The sequence below is a fragment of the Thalassophryne amazonica genome, chromosome 4, assembly GCF_902500255.1.
Source record: "Thalassophryne amazonica chromosome 4, fThaAma1.1, whole genome shotgun sequence".
In the NCBI taxonomy this organism is placed as follows: Eukaryota; Metazoa; Chordata; class Actinopteri; order Batrachoidiformes; family Batrachoididae; genus Thalassophryne; species Thalassophryne amazonica.
Window position 1 is genome coordinate 87,888,481 of NC_047106.1, and position 23,149 is coordinate 87,911,629.

The 23,149-nt window shown below is 43.4% G+C and overlaps 1 protein-coding gene across 1 annotated transcript in view; it reads left to right on the forward strand.

The window, feature by feature from the left end:
- The window catches only part of dlc (deltaC), a 336,546-nt gene that overhangs the window by 107,904 nt on the left and 205,493 nt on the right, over positions 1–23,149 (forward strand). Inside the window, exon 6 of the mRNA XM_034168222.1 lies at positions 5,341–5,510. Coding sequence (XP_034024113.1) covers positions 5,341–5,510 — 170 coding nt within the window. The remainder of the gene's footprint in view (positions 1–5,340; positions 5,511–23,149) is intronic.

Here is a 23,149-nt window from a genome sequence, read left to right on the forward strand (position 1 = left end):
GGGACGGGCACAAGCATATCAGTGGGCGGGCACTGCCCCCTAGGGCCCACCCGTAGCGACGTGTGTGTGCTAATGCTTCCTCAGCCCTCAGACTTTTACACAGCAACATCAGCCTACAGCAGAACTGTCATCCGGACGCAGTGCACATTATCGTGGGTGATTTTAATCATGTGGAAGTAAAATCAGTGCTCCCCAGACTTCATCAACATGTCAAATGGAGCAAATACACTGGACAAAGTTTACACCCATCTTAAGCAAGGCTACTGGGTCAGTCCTGCACCTCGTACAGGCAGGTCAGACCACATCTCTTTGCAACTCATCCCTGCATATACCCTCATCCAGAAATCCACCCCCACCACCTTTAAGACGGTCAAAACATGGCCAGATGGTGCTTCTCAGCAGTTACAGGACTGCTTCAACAACACCCACTGGGACATCTTTGAGGATGAGGTCCTGGATGTGTTTACAGACACTGTGCTGTGTTACATTAAGAACTGTGTAGATAGGATCACAGTGGAGAAATGCATCTGGGTCTACCCCAATCAGAAACCCTGGATGACCAGGGAGGTGAAGCAGCTGCTGAAGGAAGAGAAACTCTGCCTTCAAAGCTGGCGATAGGGCTCTCTACAGAACAGCCCACGCCAACCTGAAGAGAAGCATCAGGAAGGCCAAGGACAATTTCAGGAGGAGGTTTAATGACCACCTGGACAGCAACAACAGCAGGCAGCCATGGACGGTGGTCCAGCACCTCACCAACTACAAACCTGGCATCAGAGCTGCTGAAGGTGATGCTGCATTGGCAGAAGAGTTAAATCTCTTCTTTGTTGCTTTGCGACTGTGACACCAGGAGCAGCCACGTCACTGCCAGTGGCCGGGAGTATCTTCATGGCGGGGAAGCATGAGGTGAGGCGCACACTGAGGGTTGTCAATCCACACAAAGCAATGGGCCCCAGCAGCTCTCCGGATAGGTTTTGAACAGCTTGCTGGGATTTTCACTAAAATCTTGAACTGGTCCCTGACACAGTCTGCTGTCCTGTCATGCCTGAAGACCTCCACCATAGTCCCCTTAGGTCCAAAATGGCAATTAAATTTCAATTCAATTTTAATTTATCTAGTTTATATAGCACCAAATCGCAACAAAACTACCTCAAGGCACTTCACACAAGTAAGGTTGAGTCACTTGTTGGATCTCTTCCTACAGCTCATTGGGTGGCCTCTACCCACACTGGGGGACCTTCATAGCTCCTACTGTCTCAGGAGAGCCAACACAATCCTAAAGGGCCCTTCCCACCCTGGCCACTGTCTGTTTGAGCTACTTCCGTCATGCAGACGGTACAGGGCCATTAAAGCAAATACAAATAAAACTGAAAAATATTTTCTACCCAACTGCTGTTAGAGCTGTCAGTGCCACTGGAACCAAATAGTCATATCACATCACACTTGAAATGAGTGCAATATTTGTTTCTACCATACTATACCAACTTTATTTATAAAGCATCTTAAAATAGCCAGTGCTGACACAAGGTGCTATCATACAAAAAGAACCACAAAATAGCACTAAAATGCAGTTAAAAAAATTATCAAACTAAGCCTTGTTGGTGTTGAAAGCCAAGGAAAAAAGACAAGTTTTTAAACAATCTTTAAAAATAACCAATGAGGGTTCCTCCCTAAGATCCAGAGGTAAGCTGTTCCACAGCTGTCCCCCCTGAGCAGCTGGTCAGCCGACCTGAGAGACAGACTACGTATATAAGGCTGAAGAAGCCCAGAGAGGTGTGATTGAGCTAAACCATAGAGGGACTTAAAAACGAACGTAAGAATTTTAAAATGACCCCTAAAATGTACTGGCAACCAGTGAAGTCCAGCCAGGACGGAAGTCATATGCTCCCTCCTCTGAGCCCACTTGTTTCATGTTTTGCCACAGCATGTCAACCAGCAACTCTAAAAGCTTAACTTTGGTTGTTTGAGCAATTTAAGTCTGAAATTGCTCTGGATTTCTTGCTGTATAACTGGTGACGATGCCTGTCTTACCTGAACATCGCATGACATTCATGTGAATGGGATCTGTGGTGGGCTATGTTTATTGGCTGTTTGTCATTGTCTTTCTGTTTCTATTTTGTTTTTTTCGGGGTTGGGAGGGGGTACTTTCAGTTACAATTATCAGTCTACCGCTAGCACATAGCAGTACCTCTTGAGTCATGAATGGTATGTCAGGAAACAAATTTTTTTCAATTTGTGTAACCAAGAGGCAGATGCTTTTCCCACACGTCAAGGTAGTATTTGATTATTTTTATTTTTTAGCATTGAAGAAGAAGTAAATCTTAAATAGGCCTTGAGGCCCTTTGGTGCTGGTGCTTACCCCTGGAGGTATTTTTTCACAGTACTCTGTGTATATATAAAAGTTACATCTTAAAAGTAAATGCACTGACTGGACAATATTGTAATCACTGCTTATCTCCTTCAATAGTCCTCCTCTTGTCTCTCATCTATTCATCTTCTTATTCCATACTTTGATGTATTCCTAGAAGGGTTGTAAAATCCTCACAATATTTAATAGCCTCCATATTGGGAAATGATGTCCTGTTGATCACCACCCTGAGCCGAGGGAAAAGGAAAAATCAAAAGAAGCTAAATCAAATCAATTTTATTTATATAGCGCCAAATCACAACAACAGTTGCCCCAAGGCGCTTTATATTGTAAGGCAAAAGCTATACAATAATTACAGAAAAACCCCAACGGTCAGAACGACCCCCTGTGAGCAAGCACTTGGCGACAGTGGGAAGGAAAAACTCTGTTTTAACAGGAAGAAACCTCCAGCAGAACCAGGCTCAGGGAGGGGCAGTCTTCTGCTGGGACTGGTTGGGGCTGAGAGGAGAGAATCAGGAAAAAGACATGCTGTGGAGGGGAGCAGAGATCAATCACTAATGATTAAATGCAGAGTGGTGCATACAGAGCAAAAAGAGAAAGAAACACTCAGTGCATCATGGGAACCCCCCAGAAGTCTAAGTCTATAGCAGCATAACTAAGGGATGGTTCAGGGTCACCTGATCCAGCCCTAACTATACGCTTTAGCAAAAAGGAAAGTTTTAAGCCTAATATTAAAAGTAGAGAGGGTGTCTGTCTCCCTGATCTGAATTGGGAGCTGGTTCCACAGGAGAGGAACCTGAAAGCTGAAGGCTCTGCCTCCCATTCTACTCTTACAAACCCTAGGAACTACAAGTAAGTCTGCAGTCTGAGAGCGAAGCGCTCTATTGGGGTGATATGGTACTATGAGGTCCCTAAGATAAGATGGGACCTGATTATTCAAAACCTTATAAGTAAGAAGAAGAATTTTAAATTCTATTTTAGAATTAACAGGAAGCCAATGAAGAGAGGCCATTATGGGTGAAATATGCTCTCTCCTTCTAGTCCCCATCAGTACTCTAGCTGCAGCATTTTGAATTAACTGAAGGCTTTTCAGGGAACTTTTAGGACAACCTGATAATAATGAATTACAATAGTCCAGCCTAGAGGAAATAAATGCATGAATTAGTTTTTCAGCATCACTCTGAGACAAGACCTTTCTAATTTTAGAGATATTGCGCAAATGCAAAAAAGCAGTCCTACATATTTGTTTAATATGCGCACTGAATGACATATCCTGATCAAAAATGACTCCAAGATTTCTCACAGTATTACTAGAGGTCAGGGTAATGCCATCCATAGTAAGGATCTGGTTAGACACCATGTTTCTAAGATTTGTGGGGCCAAGTACAATAACTTCAGTTTTATCTGAGTTTAAAAGCAGGAAATTAGAGGTCATCCATGTCTTTATGTCTGTAAGACAATCCTGCAGTTTAGCTAATTGGTGTGTGTCCTCTGGCTTCATGGATAGATAAAGCTGGGTATCATCTGCGTAACAATGAAAATTTAAGCAATGCTGTCTAATAATACTGCCTAAGGGAAGCATGTATAAAGTGATTAAAATTGGTCCTAGCACAGAACCTTGTGGAACTCCATAATTAACCTTAGTCTGTGAAGAAGATTCCCCATTTACATGAACAAATTGTAATCTATTAGATAAATATGATTCAAACCACCGCAGCGCAGTGCCTTTAATACCTATGGCATGCTCTAATCTCTGTAATAAAATTTATGGTCAACAGTATCAAAAGCAGCACTGAGGTCTAACAGAACAAGCACAGAGATGAGTCCACTGTCTGAGGCCATAAGAAGATCATTTGTAACCTTCACTAATGCTGTTTCTGTACTATGATGAATTCTAAACCCTGACTGAAACGCTTCAAATAGACTATTCCTCTGCAGATGATCAGTTAACTGTTTTACAACTACCCTTTCAAGAATTTTTGAGAGAAAAGGAAGGTTGGAGATTGTCCTATAATTAGCTAAGATAGCTGGGTCAAGTGATGGCTTTTTAAATGTGGTAAATATGGCTTTTCCTGTCCATCAGAAGCTTTTGGATTTTCAGGGCCCTGTGATTGTTGACATTGTCATGGTGGAGCATCCACGCATTATTCTGGACAATCATCATGAGACACCAGAGAATGTCCTTATATACTGATTGCTTATTATTCAGTGTTTGACCCACTGGCACAAACTTGAAGTCAAAGTCAAAGTTAACTTTATTATCCCAGAAGGGAAATTCAGATGGTTAAGGTGCGTATAGTACAGACAAGCTGCTTGCCTGTTGTCCTATAGTCCATCCCAGCCTTGTGCAAGTCTACAGTTTTGTCCCTGGTGTCCTTAGACAGCTCTTTGGTCTTGGCTATGGTGGACAGGTTGGAGTGTGATTGATTGAGTGTGTGAACAGGTGTCTTTTATGCAGGTAACAAGTTCAAACAGGTGCAGTTAATACAGGTAAAGAGTGCTGAATAAGAGTGCTTCTTAAAGAAAAATTAACAGGTCTGTGAGAGACAGAATTCTTGCTGGTTGGTAGGTGTTCAAATACTTATTTGCAGCAGTAACATACAAATAAATTATTAAAAAATCATAAATTGTGATTTCCGGATTTTTTTTTTTTTTAGATTGTCTCTCACAGTGGACATACACCTAAGATGAAAATTTCAGACCCCTCCATGATTTCTAAGTGGGAGAACTTGCAAAATCGCAGGGTGTTCAAATACTTATTGTCCTCACTGTATATATCGTGTGACCTATAGACACACTCATTCACACGTGAGCACAGTCACCAATGACCAACCATATACAATATAATGCCATGAAAAACTATGACGCAGCATATAAACCCAAAAGACCGACAGAACTTTGTTTTTTGAATATCTATTTCTCCCCCTAATCTTCTGTTTTATGCATTTATTAAACAAGCATTTTCTTCATTCTAGACCTGAATTACTGCACCAACCACAAGCCATGCCAGAATGATGCCACATGTACCAACACTGGCCATGGAAGCTACACTTGTACCTGCAAACCTGGGTTCAGTGGCAAAGACTGTGAAACTGAGACAAACGAATGTGACAGCAACCCTTGCAAGAATGGTGGCAGCTGCAATGTAAGTCAAAGATACAGACAATTAAAAAGTGTTGTTTACCCACTGAATTAGTGAATAAAGTGAACATGTATGTATAGACATATATGTATGATTGTGCAACCCATTTTAGCTCATTTATTTTGAGTTTGATTGTTTTTTTTATCATATGCAAAAAGTAAATTGTGTGAGAAAGAGTGGATGCAGGCATTTTCCATAGTCACATAATTTGATCAGGAGTGCTGACATCACATGTACCATCTGTGCAGACCTGGTGTTGTTAACCATACACACAAAAAAGTGAAAAATTGGCATATGGTGACAAAGATGTTAACGTTATAGTCTTCTGGGACGATGGAGATGTATAGCTGTACTGGTCTGAGCTATGACAGGGAGACCTGCCCTGAGATTGTGACAGGGAGAACTTTAAATTAAACATTTCACTGCTGATTTGGATTAAATCATTCACCATAGAGGATATAACATGATGATTGGAACAAGCTGTTTTGAGGACTGCCTTGCTCACAATAAAAGATGTGAAGACCACTGTTGTTGAACACATCAAGGAACGGTAAGTACCGTATGCATTTGCCTGTGGGGAAAAAACAAAAAACAGTAGTTAACAGGATACTGTTGTGTGTAGCACTGGAGGAGACACCATCAGTATACCAGCGTCGCAGTACCACCCAGAGAAATCACTTGTTATGGTTCTTTCCTGGGTATAATTCATGTGGCTTAATTTCAGAGTTAGTTGTGGAGCTCTTATTTTGTATTGAGAGCTTTGTGTGATTGAATGGAATTGACAAACTTGATACCATTTTGGAAATGTCTGGTGCAATTTTATGGTTTGAGTGACATTGTTTATTTTGTTTTTAATTGGGGTATCTTTCAGAGAATGTTTACCGTACCTTTGTAAACTGTTTTCTCCCTACCCAACCCTTAAAGAATTTTTTTTTTACAATCTCAAATCATAAAAAGATGGGGCAGTATGGAAAATGCAAATAAGAACCCCTGCAGTGATTCTTACATTTACTTTGACTTCTATTTCATTGCAGATAGTATGAACCGAGATATTTGTGTGGTAAACTTCATCTCATTTGTTCATAATTTTCCATTCCGGCATTTCAGGCCTGCAAGACATTTCAAAAAAAGTTGGGACAGGGCAATTTAGGGTTAGTAATGAGGCATAATAATAACAACAGCAATATAATAATAATCCAACCATTTTCAATACCCACTTATTCCAGTTCAGGGTCGGGGGGCTGGAGCCTATCCCAACAGCCATAGGGTGTAAGGCAGGGGTACACACTGGATAGAACACCAATCTATTGCGGGGCGACATATAGACAGACAAACAAATTCACACTGGATGCACACCTACAGTTAATTTAATGTTTCCATTTCATCAAACCTGCATGTTTTTGGATGTGGGAGGAAGCTAGAGCACCTGGACAGAACCCATACAAATACGGAGACAACATGCAAAGGCCCCAGGTGGGAATCAGTCCCACAACATTCTTGCTGTGATGCAGCAGTGGTAACTACTAATCCACCATGCTGCCATAATAATAATAATAATAATAATAATATTAATAATAATTCACACAGGTGATGTCAACAGATGATTATAATGGCAGGACCTTTGACACTGGGGAAGAGAACCACACAAGGTAGACAGGCACTTAACATTGACATAGTCAATTTGCAGACTTCGGGTCAAATCAGATTATCAGTTCACTACAACAACAGTCTTTCGAGGGCCAAAAATGCTCATCCAGAAGTGCAGACTGAGATCAAAAGAGGAGAGAGAACATACCAGGCAGGAAAATCCTAATTGGCAGGTAAAATTTGCAGTGAAAAAGGCGAGCACAAAGGTCAGTAATGATGATCCACAAAACATGGTAAAAGGCACTGGAAAATGAACGTGAGAAAGCACAATAAACTCAGAAATTCTGACACAGAGCCTGTATGTTGGTTCAGTAAACATGCTCACCAGCCTGATTTTGTATGGCTGCCATGCAGTTTTTGTTGTTCTCCCATTTACAGAACAGAGAGGATGTAACAAAGCTCTTATCAGGTGCAGTGACTAACATAATCAGGTGTGGTGGGACTTGGTTTCCCATAAAAACAACAGAAAGGGGAAATCTGCATGAGTGACATCACAAGGGAATTGTGTGCATACACTACAGAGACAAATTTTCCACCTGCAGAGATGACTGCTGGGAGATCAAACACCTGAGAACAGATTCAAGTTCCTGATTGTATGTATTGTTGTTCAGTTTCGCCATTGGATTGTGAATGATCAACTGAGGATAAGGTAATTATTGTCACATTCCATGTACAGAACCCCCACTGAAACCATGAGACAAACTGCTGTCCATTCTCTGAAACAGCATCCAGAGGTTCAAGGTTTAATAATAGAGATAGTCCCTGACAGAGTCTTTCACTGAAGATAATTTGGCTAGAGGAACAAAATGGGCCAACCTATAAAAATGGTCTACGACCGACAAAATGACAAAACAAAATTCTCTGATAGGTGGGACCAGGGGTGGTGAGGAACCAATAATGTCTGGAGGATACCGGCTGAAGACCTTTTAGAACGCTTATTCTAAAAATTGACCAAGCCAGTACAAATACCTCTCTGCTGGATGAAACTTTCCGTATGCTTATTACCAGGGTGACAAATCAAATTGGCAGAATGCCCCCACTACAGTACCTGTTAACATGCTGTTGGGAACAAATGGTCCATGAGGTGGACAACTTGGAGGAACCTGAACATCTTTTAGAGCCTTCTGCACCTACTGCTCAGCCTCCCAGGATGCATTTTTTTTTTTTTTGGGGGGGGGGGGGGGGGGTGTGAAATAAATGGTTCTCAAGGAGAGGTCTCCTCTGAGGAGAACTGACAGGAAAGGATCTCACCATTCTTCATGTGTTTACTTGATCAGTAAAGCAAGGAGAAATTAAATCCGGTGAAGAAAAGGGCCCACCTTTCCAGACGTGAGTTAAGTCTTTGGGCTTCCTTTAGATTTTGGAGATTCTTTTGATCAATCCACAACAGGAATGATTAATTGGTACCCTCCAGCCAATGCCACCATTCCTTCAAGGCTATCTTAACAACCAATAGTTCCTGGTTCCTTGCGTCATAATTACTCATTTTCTTTGACAACTTCTGAGAGAAGAATGCACAAGGATGCATTTTCTTGTCACCAGCAGCCCGTTGGGACAGTACAGTACTGCCAAGACTGCCTAGAAAGCACTTGATCCATGAAACTGACATCTTCACCTGAGTCAATGAAGACACAGAGCTCCAGACAGCCAGAAGGCACATAGAGAGATGTTGATACCATGGGTCGATAGTTACAGGACTTGGTCTGGGGTGGTTCATCAAGCATTCTTTTCTCATAAATGAACTTCTTCAGGAGTCAGACGTGAATGGCAATCTGCATTGGTTGACCTGTGGATGAGGAGGGTGTGCTCTGCTTACCAGGTGGGACTGCTGGAGTGGCTATAGATGTTTCCTAAGATGAGGAGCGTTTGACAGTTGTCCAAGCTTCCATTTGTATAGTGTTTGGTTGATTGTGGTGCCAGATGATCTTTAATTTGGTCTGAATGCATCACACAAGGCCGAGGCATTCCATCCTTTGCCACCAAAGTTATTAACTTGATTACACAGTACACCACCTGTTATTTGACACATGGTCAGGAAAGAGAAGCAGGTATTTGGCTCACCATCAGACCTCTCGGTAAGTGGCAGTTGTGACTCTGCAGGAAAACCTTGAGTTTAAGTCTGAGCTGTATTCTCCTCATCCTGGGTTACTGCCAGAAAGGAAGGAGCTGAACATATTCCTGCAAGAGAATCCTACTGGCCAGTCTAATCATTTCACTCAGGTCTCCTGCAAGGCCTGCAAAAACTTGAGCATGTCTGTAAATTTGACAAATTGCTGTTGATGAACATTTTTTGCCTAAGCCTGGTTACTTGGAGCAGCTCCTAGAACAGTCGGAATTAATACTGATGTGGTCGATGTATAGGCTTTGAGTCAACTGAAAAAAAACCCATGAAATGGCATTGGAAAATGAACGTGAGAAAGCAGGATAAACCTAGATAATTTGGTGATTAAACAGAAAGCAGGATAAACCTAGATAATTTGGTGATTAAACAGATTAAATCTTGTGCTTATAAAGATACCAAACAGTTACATGCAGAAACCAGAGGTCCCATGAATATGGAAACACCAAAACCCAGGACTAAACTTACACAAAATGAAACTAGAGCACTGCGCTCGTAGAACGCAAACCTCCACCAACACTAGTTTCCAATTCCACAAATTTTTACCTTGGGAAACATTTTCAAAGACAAAGTACTGTAAGAAGTGGCTTTTCATAAGATAAAATATAATACAAAATATAGATCAAAACAGCTTTTCAATGTTAAAATCAAATGTCCGCTAGATACACAATACTGGTCAGATGTAGATCAAACTCAGTTTGCACCTCATTGTCACAAATGAGCGTTACTGAGGCACTTTTGACTGAGACACAATGCAAAATGGTCACCGAATGGACTTTTCAATAAAAAATTCAAATGTCCACAAAATCCACAATCCAGCCTGTGAACTCACCACCTGCAGGGGGAACCATTGGGGTCGGGTGTGCTATCCCATGGGTGGCAGTGAAAGTCGAGGACCTCAGCAGACCAAACCCCGGGTGGCAGAGGCTAGCTTTGGGGGTGCGGAACGTCACCTTGCTGTGGGGGAAGGAGCTGGAGTTTGTACAGGATTTGGAGCGCGACCAGTTACATCTGGTGGGCCTCACATCCATACACAGCCTTAGCTCTGGAACCATTCTCCTTGATAGGGGTTGAACGTTGTTCTTCTCTGGAGTTGCACAGAGTGTGAGGCACTGGACAGGTATGGGGATAATCTTGAGCCCCTGGCTGAGCACCACTACATTGGAGTTTATCTCTGTTGATGAGAGGGTCGCCTTCCCACACTTTCGGGTGGGCTGAAGGTCAATGATCAATTTTGTGATTGTATCATCTGATCTCAGGCCGGATGTTCTGGACACTCGGGTGAAGAGAGGGACAGAGCTGTCATCTGATCACCATCTGGTGGTGAGTTAGATCAGAGGGAAGAGAAGAACTTTTGACAGACCTGGTAAGCTCAAATGGATAGTGCAGATGAACTGTGAATGTCTGGAGGAGCCCAGTGTCCAACAAATCTTCAAATCACACCTCAGGCGGCGCTTTCTAGCATTCTTATGGCCCCTTCCATTGCTGAAACTGCAGCAGTGAGCTGTGGCCTGAAGTCCTTAGGTGACTCGAGGGGTGGCAACCCTCGAACACTGTGGTGGACACTGGTTGTCATAGAAGCCATCCGACTGAAGAAGCACTCCGTCCGTAATATGTTATCTCCCAGGACTTCTGAGGCAGTTGCAAGGTACCGACAGGCCTGAAGGGCAGTAATCTCTGTTGTGAGGGAGGCAAAGCACCGGATGTGAGAGGAGTTCGGAGTAATCATGGAGAAGGACTTTCGGTGGGTACCAGTGTGCTTCTGGCGGACCATGAGGCACCTCAGGAGGGGAAAACGGGGAACCATCCCAGTCTACAGTAAGGTTGGGACTCTTTTGACCTCAACTGGGGAGGTAATCGGATGCTGGAAGGAAGACTTTGAGGAACTCCTGCATCAGACCGGAGCTGGAAGCTGATGGGGGATCATCATCAATTTCCCTCTTGGAAGTCACTGAGGTAGTCAAACAACTCCACAGTGGCAAAGCGTCGGGGGTTGATGAGATCTGTTGAGAAATGCGGAAGGCTCTGGGTGTGGAGGGATTGTCTCGGATGAGACGTCTCTTTAGCATTGTGGTGAGGTCTGGGACAGTGCCTAAGGAGTGGCAAACTGGGGTGGTTGTCCCCATATTTAAAAAGAGACTGTGTACCAATTACAGCAGCATCACACTAATCAAGCTCCCTTGTAAAGTCTACTCCAAGGTGCTGGAAAGGAAGGTTTGGTCGATAGTCAAACTTGAAGAGGACCAATGCGGGTTTCATCCTGGCCGTAGAACAACTGACCAGCTTTTCACTCTTACAAGGATCCTGGAGGGTGCCTGGGAGTATGCCCATCCAGTCTACATATGTTTTGTGGACTTGGAGAAGGGGTATGATCAGGTACCCCGGAAGATACTGTGGGAGGTGCTGTGGGAGTATGGAGCGAAGGGGTCCCTTCTTCAGGACCATCCAATCTCTGTACTCACAAAGTGAGAGCTGTGTATGGGTTCTCTGCACCAAGTCGGAGTTGTTTCCAGTGTTATCCTCTGCCAGGGCTGCTGTTTGTCATATTCATTGACAGGATATCGACTCGTAGTTAGGGGGCAGAGGGTCTTCAGTTTGGCGTGTTCAGGGTCTCATCACAGCTTTTCGCAGATGATATGGTCCTGTTGGCTTCATCAGCCTGTGACCTCCAGCACTCACTGGATCAGTTCGCAGCCAAGTGTGAAGCGGCTGGGATGAGGATCAGAAACTTTAAATCTGAGGCATGGTTCTCAGCAGGAAACCGATGTTTTGCCTACTCCGTAGGGAATGAGGTCTTATCCCAAATGAAGGACTTCAAGTACCTTGAGGTTTTATTCAAGAGTGAGGGGACAGTGGAGTGTAAGATTGGCCCTAGAATCGGCACAGCAGGGACGGTGTTGCATGTGCTCTTCTGTACTGTTGTGATGAAAAGGGAGCTGAGCCAAAAGGCGGCGCTCTCGAGCTACTGGTCAGTCTTCGTTCTGACTCTCACCTATGATTATGAGGGTTGGGCCAGGACCGAAAGAACTTGGTCGCGTGTGCAAGCGCCCAAAATTGGTTTCCTCAGGAGGGTGGCCGGTGTCTTCCTTAGAGATAAGGTGAGAAGTTCAGTCATCTGTGAGGAGCATAGGGTAGAACATACTGCTCCTTTGCATCGACAGGAGCCAGCTGAGGTGGTTTGGCATCTGATAAGGATTCCCCCTGGGCACCTCCCTAGGGAGGTGGTCCAGGCACGTCCAGCTGGGATGAGACCCTGGGGAAGACCCAGGACTAGGTGGACAGATTATATCTCCACACTGACATGGGAATTCCTCTTTATCCCCAAATCACAGGTGGTTAATGTGGCCCGGGTTAGGGAAGTTTGGGGTCCCCTGCTGGAGCTGTTGCCCCCATGACCCGGTTCCGGATAAGCAGTTGAAGATGATTGAGTGATGAGGGAGGTATAAAAGCAGTATCCACAAAAGGCAGAGTCTTTGAGGATCAAAAGGGGCAGAGGATCTACAGTTTGTCAACAAATGCATGAGAAAATTGTTGAATTGTTTTAAAGCTCTTCAAAGAAAAATGGGAAGAGATTTGCATAATTCTCCCAGAGGAATTTTAGCCCATAAATGTCAAGGGCTGAAGCTGAACACTCTTCAACCTTTATTTATAATAGCTGACATAACTACATGGGCAAGAGATTACTGTGAGAAATCATTGTCAACCAATATAATATGGAGTTACATTCATACAGTGCATCCAGGAAGTATTCACATTTCCAAAATGAAGTAAATTCACTTTGTCCTTTCACCTTGTCTACTCACAACACTCCATAATGACAACATGAAAAAGTTTTTTTGAAATGTTTGCATTTTTTTTTCAAAATTAAAAATGAAGGAATCATGTGTACATAAGTATTCACACCCTTTGCTCAATACTTTCTTGATGCACCTTTGACAACAATTACAGCCTAAAGTCTTCTTGAATAGGATACCACAAGCTTGGTGCATCTATCTTTTGGCAGCATTGCCCATTCATCTTTGCAGCACCTCTCAAACTCTATGAGGTTGGATGAGGAGTGTTGGTGCACAGCTATTTTCAGATCTCTCCAGAGATCCATCAGATTCAGGTCTGGGCTCTGGCTGGGCCACGCAAGGACATTCACAGAGTTGTCCTGAAGCCACTCCTTTGATATCTTAGCTGAGTGCTTAGGGTCATTACCAGTCTGATGTCAAGGGTGTTTTGCAGCAGGTTTTCATCCAGGATGTCTCTGTACATTGCTGCATTCATCCTTCCCTCAATCTTGACTAGTCTCCCAGTTCCTGTTGCTAAAAAAAACATCCTCACAGCATGATGCTGCCACCGTGCTTCACTGAAGGGATGGTGTCTGATTTCCTCCAAACATGATGTCTGGCATTCATGCGAAAGAGTTCAATCTTTGTCTCATCAGACCAGAGAATTTTGTTTCTCTTGGTCTGAGAGTCCTTCAGGTGCCTTTTGGCAAACTCCAGGTGGGCTGCCATGTGCCTTTTACTAAGGAATAGATTCCATCTGGCCACTCTACCATGCAGGCCTGATTGGTGGATTTCTGCAGAGATGGTTGTCTTTCTGGAAGGTTCTCCTCTCTCCACAGAGGAATAGTGGAGCTCTGACAGAGTGACCATCAGCTTCTTGGTCACCTCCCTGACTAAAGCCCTTCTGCCCCGATTGCTCTGTTTAGACGGCGGCCAGCTCCAGGAAGAGTCCTCGTGGATCTGAATGTCTTCCATTTGCGGATGATGGAGGCCACTGTGCTCATTGGGACCTTCAAGCACGAAGTCGATTCCCTTGACTTCATGCTTGGTTTGTGCTCTGACATGCACTGTCAACTGGGGGCCTTATATGCAGACACGTGTGTGCCTTTTCAAATCGTGCACAGTCAACTAAGTTTACCCCAGGTGGACTCCAATTTTGCTGTAGAAACATCTCAAGGATGATCAGTGGAAACAGGATGCACTTGAGCTCAATTTCGTGGTTCATAGCAAATGTTGTAAATACTTATGTATGTGTGATTTCTTAGTTTTTAATTGTGAATAAATTTGCAAAAATGTATTAACAATTACGTCCGCCAAAGATGTAATAAAATCATAGGCGTTTATTTTTTGTCTTTCTCTCTTTTAACAGGATTATGTCAAAACTAATGCACAAGAGCTCTTGCTTGCCTCTACTGGTGGTTGGCTCTCACTGCGGTATTGTATCACTTCCTGTTCCGGAGCACAGCGGTGTTTTTCTGTATCTGTTAGCTGTTTAATCTGCGCAGTTAGATTGATCTAGTTATCTAGATTACGATTTGTTTCCCAGTGTAATCTTTACGTGCCTTAACTAAAGCACTCATTCTGCTGAATCACCTCTAAATTATTTACACATTATTCACTTTGCGTGTTTTTAGGAATCCGCTAGCTTAGCGTAGCTACTAGCTCTTAGCCGATTTAGCATGGCGGCTTCTCCTGTCTCTCCCGCACTTTTCTGCTCTGGGTGTGAAATGTTTAGTTATTCCTCGGCCTCCTTTAGCAGTAATGGTACTTGTAATAAGTGTAGCTTATTCGTAGCTTTGGAGGCCAGGCTGGGCGAATTGGAGACTCGGCTCCGCACCGTGGAAAATTCTACAGCTAGCCAGGCCCCTGTAGTCGGTGCGGACCAAGGTAGCTTAGCCGCCGTTAGTTCCCCCCTGGCAGATCCCGAGCAGCCGGGAAAGCAGGCTGACTGGGTGACTGTGAGGAGGAAGCGTAGCCCTAAACAGAAGCCCCGTGTACACCGCCAACCCGTTCACATTTCTAACCGTTTTTCCCCACTCGACGACACACCCGCCGAGGATCAAACTCTGGTTATTGGCGACTCTGTTTTGAGAAATGTGAAGTTAGCGACACCAGCAACCATAGTCAATTGTCTTCCGGGGGCCAGAGCAGGCGACATTGAAGGAAATTTGAAACTGCTGGTTAAGGCTAAGCGTAAATTTGGTAAGATTGTAATTCACGTCGGCAGTAATGACACCCGGTTACGCCAATCGGAGGTCACTAAAATTAACATTAAATCGGTGTGTAACTTTGCAAAAACAATGTCGGACTCTGTAGTTTTCTCTGGGCCCCTCCCCAATCAGACCGGGAGTGACATGTTTAGCCGCATGTTCTCCTTGAATTGCTGGCTGTCTGAGTGGTGTCCAAAAATGAGGTGGGCTTCATAGATAATTGGCAAAGCTTCTGGGGAAAACCTGGTCTTGTTAGGAGAGACGGCATCCATCCCACTTTGGATGGAGCAGCTCTCATTTCTAGAAATCTGGCTAATTTTCTTAAATCCTCCAAACCGTGACTATCCAGGGTTGGGACCAGGAAGCAGAGTTGTAGTCTTACACACCTCTCTGCAGCTTCTCTCCCCCTGCCATCCCCTCATTACCCCATCCCCGTAGAGACGGTGCCTGCTCCCAGACTACCAATAACCAGCAAAAATCTATTTAAGCATAAAAATTCAAAAAGAAAAAATAATATAGCACCTTCAACTGCACCACAGACTAAAACAGTTAAATGTGGTCTATTAAACATTAGGTCTCTCTCTTCTAAGTCCCTGTTGGTAAATGATATAATAATTGATCAACATATTGATTTATTCTGCCTAACAGAAACCTGGTTACAGCAGGATGAATATGTTAGTTTAAATGAGTCAACACCCCCGAGTCACACTAACTGTCAGAATGCTCGTAGCACGGGCCGGGGCGGTGGATTAGCAGCAATCTTCCATTCCAGCTTATTAATTAATCAAAAACCCAGACAGAGCTTTAATTCATTTGAAAGCTTGTCTCTTAGTCTTGTCCATCCAAATTGGAAGTCCCAAAAACCAGTTTTATTTGTTATTATCTATCGTCCACCTGGTCGTTACTGTGAGTTTCTCTGTGAATTTTCAGACCTTTTGTCTGACTTAGTGCTTAGCTCAGATAAGATAATTATAGTGGGCGATTTTAACATCCACACAGATGCTGAGAATGACAGCCTCAACACTGCATTTAATCTATTATTAGACTCTATTGGCTTTGCTCAAAAAGTAAATGAGTCCACCCACCACTTTAATCATATCTTAGATCTTGTTCTGACTTATGGTATGGAAATAGAAGACTTAACAGTATTCCCTGAAAACTCCCTTCTGTCTGATCATTTTTTAATAACATTTACATTTACTCTGATGGACTACCCAGCAGTAGGGAATAAGTTTCATTACACTAGAAGTCTTTCAGAAAGCGCTGTAACTAGGTTTAAGGATATGATTCCTTCTTTATGTTCTCTAATGCCATATAACAACACAGTGCAGAGTAGCTACCTAAACTCTGTAAGGGAGATAGAGTATCTCGTCAATAGTTTTACATCCTCATTGAAGACAACTTTGGATGCTGTAGCTCCTCTGAAAAAGAGAGCTTTAAATCAGAAGTGTCTGACTCCATGGTATAACTCTCAAACTCGTAGCTTAAAGCAGATAACCCGTAAGTTGGAGAGGAAATGGCGTCTCACTAATTTAGAAGATCTTCACTTAGCCTGGAAAAAGAGTCTGTTGCTCTATAAAAAAGCCCTCCGTAAAGCTAGGACATCTTTCTACTCATCACTAATTGAAGAAAATAAGAACAACCCCAGGTTTCTTTTCAGCACTGTAGCCAGGCTGACAAAGAGTCAGAGCTCTATTGAGCTGAGTATTCCATTATCTTTAACTAGTAATGAGTTCATGACTTTCTTTGCTAACAAAATTTTAACTATTAGAGAAAAAATTACTCATAACCATCCCAAAGACGTATCGTTATCTTTGGCTGCTTTCAGTGATGCCGGTATTTGGTTAGACTCTTTCTCTCCGATTGTTCTGTCTGAGTTATTTTCATTAGTTACTTCATCCAAACCATCAACATGTTTATTAGACCCCATTCCTACCAGGCTGCTCAAGGAAGCCCTACCATTATTTAATGCTTCGATCTTAAATATGATCAATCTATCTTTGTTAGTTGGCTATGTACCACAGGCTTTTAAGGTGGCAGTAATTAAACCATTACTTAAAAAGCCATCACTTGACCCAGCTATCTTAGCTAATTATAGGCCAATCTCCAACCTTCCTTTTCTCTCAAAAATTCTTGAAAGGGTAGTTGTAAAACAGCTAACTGATCATCTGCAGAGGAATGGTCTATTTGAAGAGTTTCAGTCAGGTTTTAGAATTCATCATAGTACAGAAACAGCATTAGTGAAGGTTACAAATGATCTTCTTATGGCCTCGGACAGTGGACTCATCTCTGTGCTTGTTCTGTTAGACCTCAGTGCTGCTTTTGATACTGTTGACCATAAAATTTTATTACAGAGATTAGAGCATGCCATAGGTATTAAAGGCACTGCGCTGCGGTGGTTTGAATCATATTTGTCTAATAGATTACAATTTGTTCATGTAAATGGGGAATCTTCTTCACAGACTAAAGTTAATTATGGAGTTCCACAAGGTTCTGTGCTAGGACCAATTTTATTCACTTTATATATGCTTCCCTTAGGCAGTATTATTAGACGGTATTGCTTAAATTTTCATTGTTACGCAGATGATACCCAGCTTTATCTATCCATGAAGCCAGAGGACACACACCAATTAGCTAAACTGCAGGATTGTCTTACAGACATAAAGACATGGATGACCTCTAATTTCCTGCTTTTAAACTCAGATAAAACTGAAGTTATTGTACTTGGCCCCACAAATCTTAGAAACATGGTGTCTAACCAGATCCTTACTCTGGATGGCATTACCCTGACCTCTAGTAATACTGTGAGAAATCTTGGAGTCATTTTTGATCAGGATATGTCATTCAAAGCGCATATTAAACAAATATGTAGGACTGCTTTTTTGCATTTACGCAATATCTCTAAAATCAGAAAGGTCTTGTCTCAGAGTGATGCTGAAAAACTAATTCATGCATTTATTTCCTCTAGGCTGGACTATTGTAATTCATTATTATCAGGTTGTCCTAAAAGTTCCCTAAAAAGCCTTCAGTTAATTCAAAATGCTGCAGCTAGAGTGCTGACGGGGACTAGAAGGAGAGAGCATATCTCACCCATATTGGCCTCTCTTCATTGGCTTCCTGTTAATTCTAGAATAGAATTTAAAATTCTTCTTCTTACTTATAAGGTTTTGAATAATCAGGTCCCATCTTATCTTAGGGACCTCGTAGTACCATATCACCCCAATAGAGCGCTTCGCTCTCAGACTGCAGGCTTACTTGTAGTTCCTAGGGTTTGTAAGAGTAGAATGGGAGGCAGAGCCTTCAGCTTTCAGGCTCCTCTCCTGTGGAACCAGCTCCCAATTCAGATCAGGGAGACAGACACCCTCTCTACTTTTAAGATTAGGCTTAAAACTTTCCTTTTTGCTAAAGCTTATAGTTAGGGCTGGATCAGGTGACCCTGAACCATCCCTTAGTTATGCTGCTATAGACGTAGACTGCTGGGGGGTTCCCATGATGCACTGTTTCTTTCTCTTTTTGCTCTGTATGCACCACTCTGCATTTAATCATTAGTGATCGATCTCTGCTCCCCTCCACAGCATGTCTTTTTCCTGGTTCTCTCCCTCAGCCCCAACCAGTCCCAGCAGAAGACTGCCCCTCCCTGAGCCTGGTTCTGCTGGAGGTTTCTTCCTGTTAAAAGGGAGTTTTTCCTTCCCACTGTAGCCAAGTGCTTGCTCACAGGGGGTCGTTTTGACCGTTGGGGTTTTACATCATTATTGTATGGCCTTGCCTTACAATATAAAGCGCCTTGGGGCAACTGTTTGTTGTGATTTGGCGCTATATAAAAAAAAAATTGATTGATTGATTGAAATTTTGATGGGATTTTCACCATAGATAAATATTAGGCCATGGAAAACTCCCTTAAATTTTGGAGGTGATCATGATTTGGATTCTGGAGATTTCACTTTGTTATAGCTTTGAAGGATTATTTCAAAACTGTTTCACCAAATTTGCACCACAGATGGATATTAGGGCATGGAAGGCTCCACTGAATTTTGGAAGTGACCTGGATCCAGATTGGTGGACATCAGAAGTCCTAGATTGTTCTTATATATATATATATATATATATATATATATATATACACACACACACACACACACACACTTATCTTTAGCCGCTTAGTTCAGTCAATGGTCGCGGGGGTTGGAGCCTATCCCAGCAGTCATAGAACGTGAGGCGGGATAGATTTTTCTTATTTTTAATAAATTTGCAACAACCTCAAAATAGCTTGTTTCACATTGTCATTATGGGGCATTGTATGTAGGATTTTGAGAAAACAAAAATTAATTTCATCCATTTTGGAATAAGGCTGTACCATTTAAAAAAAAAAAAAAAAAAAAAAAAAAAAAAAAAAAAAAAAGTGGAAAAAGTGCAGCACTGTGAATACTTTCTGGATGCACGGTAAATATTAGCCTTGTCCAGAAGTGGCATTGACTTCTCTGGCCTCCGATCCATCTGATATGAACCATCACACAGTGATGAATCAGTATTCCTGATATTATTAGTAATTTATTCATTTATTTTGGAAGAAATGGATGTCAGGAGCTCAGGACAAAAGATGAAAAAGGACAATCTAAACTCAGCAACAACTCCAAAAGCCAGGGTCTGCCATCATATGGGGTTGTTTCAGTGCCCTTGACAAACCTAATTTACAATTCTTTGATGCCAGTGCTAATGCTGAAAAGTGCATTGAGATTTTAGGGCAACTTTTGCTGCCTTCAACAGGACATCTTTTTCAAATACGTCCACTTATTTTTAAACAAGACAATGCACCGGCAAATTCTGTACACATAACAAAAGCATGGCTGTTGAATAGAAGTGATGGATATTGGACCGGCCTGTCTGCAATCCTGACCTCTTCTGATAAAGAATGTGTGGAGAATTTTGAAACAACAACAACAAAAATGCAGCAAAGACAACCCTGTGCTGTTGCATATCTTAGGGCCCCTTCACACATAACACAACGTTGGGCAAAATAAGCAGAAACCGGCAGAAAAAGACAGAAAAAAAAACCCAAATTGGCGAACCACGAAAAATTCTACCCACTGTCGGGAGGTACACACGGTCAGACAGGCGTGAATGATCCCGCTGTGCCTGAATTGTGCACGCCAATTTGCGCATGCACAAACACAGTGCGAGGACGTACGTCATGCTCACACAGCAGCAGCAGCAGCAGCAATTATATGCTGGACATACTATTTATGCTGTGCAGAAATCAATGGAAATGTGTAAATCACAAAATAATGTGAGTGCACAGAACATCATAAGAATAATGAATTGAATTGAAATTTAATTGAAACTGAATGTTGATGATTCTGTTCTCACTGTAAAAACACACACACACACACACAAAAACCACAACCAGATCTTTTAATGTTTCATTCCTGTTATAAAAAGCGGACAATACAAGAATTAGCCTCCTCCTTGACGTACACAAGGAACTGATGAACTGACATGGATGACTTTTTCTTCCTATTATTTTTATAAGAATGACCCGATGCACTCATATCATGGACACATCAGCTGGCTCCGCGTGTCCCTCTGTCCAGCGCGCACTGAAGCGCTGGTGACTGCATTACAAAAGTGATATGTGCTTTTATTTATTACAATGTGAGGAGAGCCCGCCACTGCACGCGCCTCACGGTGGTGTCTTGTTAGGTGATATTTTGCATAGCATATTATACGAGGTCTGTTAGAAAACTATCCGACCTTTTTATTTTTTGCAAAAACTATATGGATTTGAATCGTGCACTTGCATCAGCCAAGCTTGAACCTTCGTGCGCATGCGTGAGTTTTTTCACGCCTGTCGGTTGCGTCATTCACCTGTGAGCACACTTTGAGTGAGCAGTGGTCCACCCCCCTCGTCGGATTTTCATTGCGAGGAAAATGTCTGAACGATTTGGAGCTTTGCTGCATCAAAGTTTTCCAGAAACTGAGAGACAGCCAGGTGGAAACCATTCGGAAGATTCAGATGGCTTTCAGGGACGAGTCTATGGGGATCACACAGATTAAGTAGTGTTACAACCGGTTTAAAGACGGCGCACAATGGCGGAGGGCGCGCCACGCTCCGAGCGGCGATCGACAGGCTGAAACGACCAGATCATTTCCAAACTGAACGCTGTGTTGATCCGGGACGTCGTCTGACTACTACAGAAATGGCAGAAGAGGTGGACATACCACTTTTTCGGCACATTTCACTGTTACAGGAGTTTTTGTCATGGAAAGAGGAGCAGAGGAATTCGCCACGGAGCCGCTAATGGCGCGGGACAAAAGCGCCTCCGTGTTGGTCTCACAGGACATGTTGTAACATGCCCAGCTCTTGCACCATTCGGAAGATTTAGACGGCTTTCGGTGGCTTTTCAGTTGTGTGACTATCCGAGAAATTGTGGACCAGCTGGACATGCCACAACATGTCCTGAGGCTTCATCAGCACCATTAGCGGCTCCGTCCCGACGCGCGAATTGCTCCACACGTCTTTTCATGACAAAAACTCCTGTAACAGTGGAATGTGCCGAAAAAGTGGTATGTCCACCTCCTCTGCCATTTCTGTAGTAGTCAGACGACGTCCCGGATCAACACAGCGTTACGTTTGGAAATGATCTGGTCGTTTCAGCCTGTCGATCGCCGCTCGGAGCGCAGCGCGCCCTCCACCATTGTGCACCGTCTTTAAACCGGTTGTAACACTCCTTAATCTGTGTGATCCCCATAGAATCGTCCCTGAAAGCCGTCTGAATCTTCCGAATGGTTTCCACCTGGCTGTCTCTCACAGTTTCTGGAAAAATTTGATGCAGCAAAGGTCCAAATTGTTCAAACATTTTCCTCACAATGAAAATCCGACGAGGGGGGTGGACCACTGCTCACTCAAAGCGTGCTCACAGGCGAATGACGCAACCGACAGGCGTGAAAAAACTCACGCATGCGCACGAAGGTTCAAGCTTGGCTGATGCAAGCACGCATGATTCAAATCCATATAGTTTTTGCAAAAAATAAAAAGGTCGGATAGTTTTCTAACAGACCTCGTATATGTTCCCCAGCTGTGTGTAGCGATGATGCAGGGGTCAAGTGCAGCTTTGAGTGCTTGCTCATCGCCGTGCGTGCTGAGACGTGGTTGGGGCAATCCAGTTTTTATTTTTCCCCATGTTGTCATCATTTGTAGACATGTGCACAGCACTGTGCCTTACACATGGGTGAGTGGAATACACATGACAATATGTGTTCTCCAGCCTTGCGTCGCGCTGATGTGGCAACTGCGAGGTGGAGTGGTGCACGCTGCAGGACCGCAGCACTGGCCATGGGCGGTGGTCAGCCCCCCCGCATGATTTCGAATGTCATTCAACCCATGACATGATTACATGTCAACTACAGTCCCCTGACAAATGCATAACTGTAGTGCATGTGTGACCATGTCAATCAATAAATGATAGACACGCGACACGCACACCTTCCCATTGCAGCAATGCACTTGCATAGATGGGCTCACGGCTCCAGCCTGTGGGGCAGTTGAGCTGGCCACGCTGATTTTTCTGTGAGGCTGTCAGTCAGGCTGCGACATGATGGATGGACCGTGTTGACGTTGCGATCGTGTGTCACGTAACATGCCTGTCCGTTTGGCTGGTGCTGTGACATGCAGCCGGGCTGGGTTCTTGCTTTCATCTCTGTTGTGGTGGTGTGGGTTTGTCATATAACATGGTGTTCCACAGCTGTCAGATGTGCCATCATGGATATGACAGGTATGCAGCTGTGCACACTTTGCTGACCGCGGTCACACTGCACTGGAGCCACCATCCGCAACCTCAGCCGCATCTTGACTGTGTGTGTGTGTGTGTGTGAGAGAGGGAAAATGACACATTCACA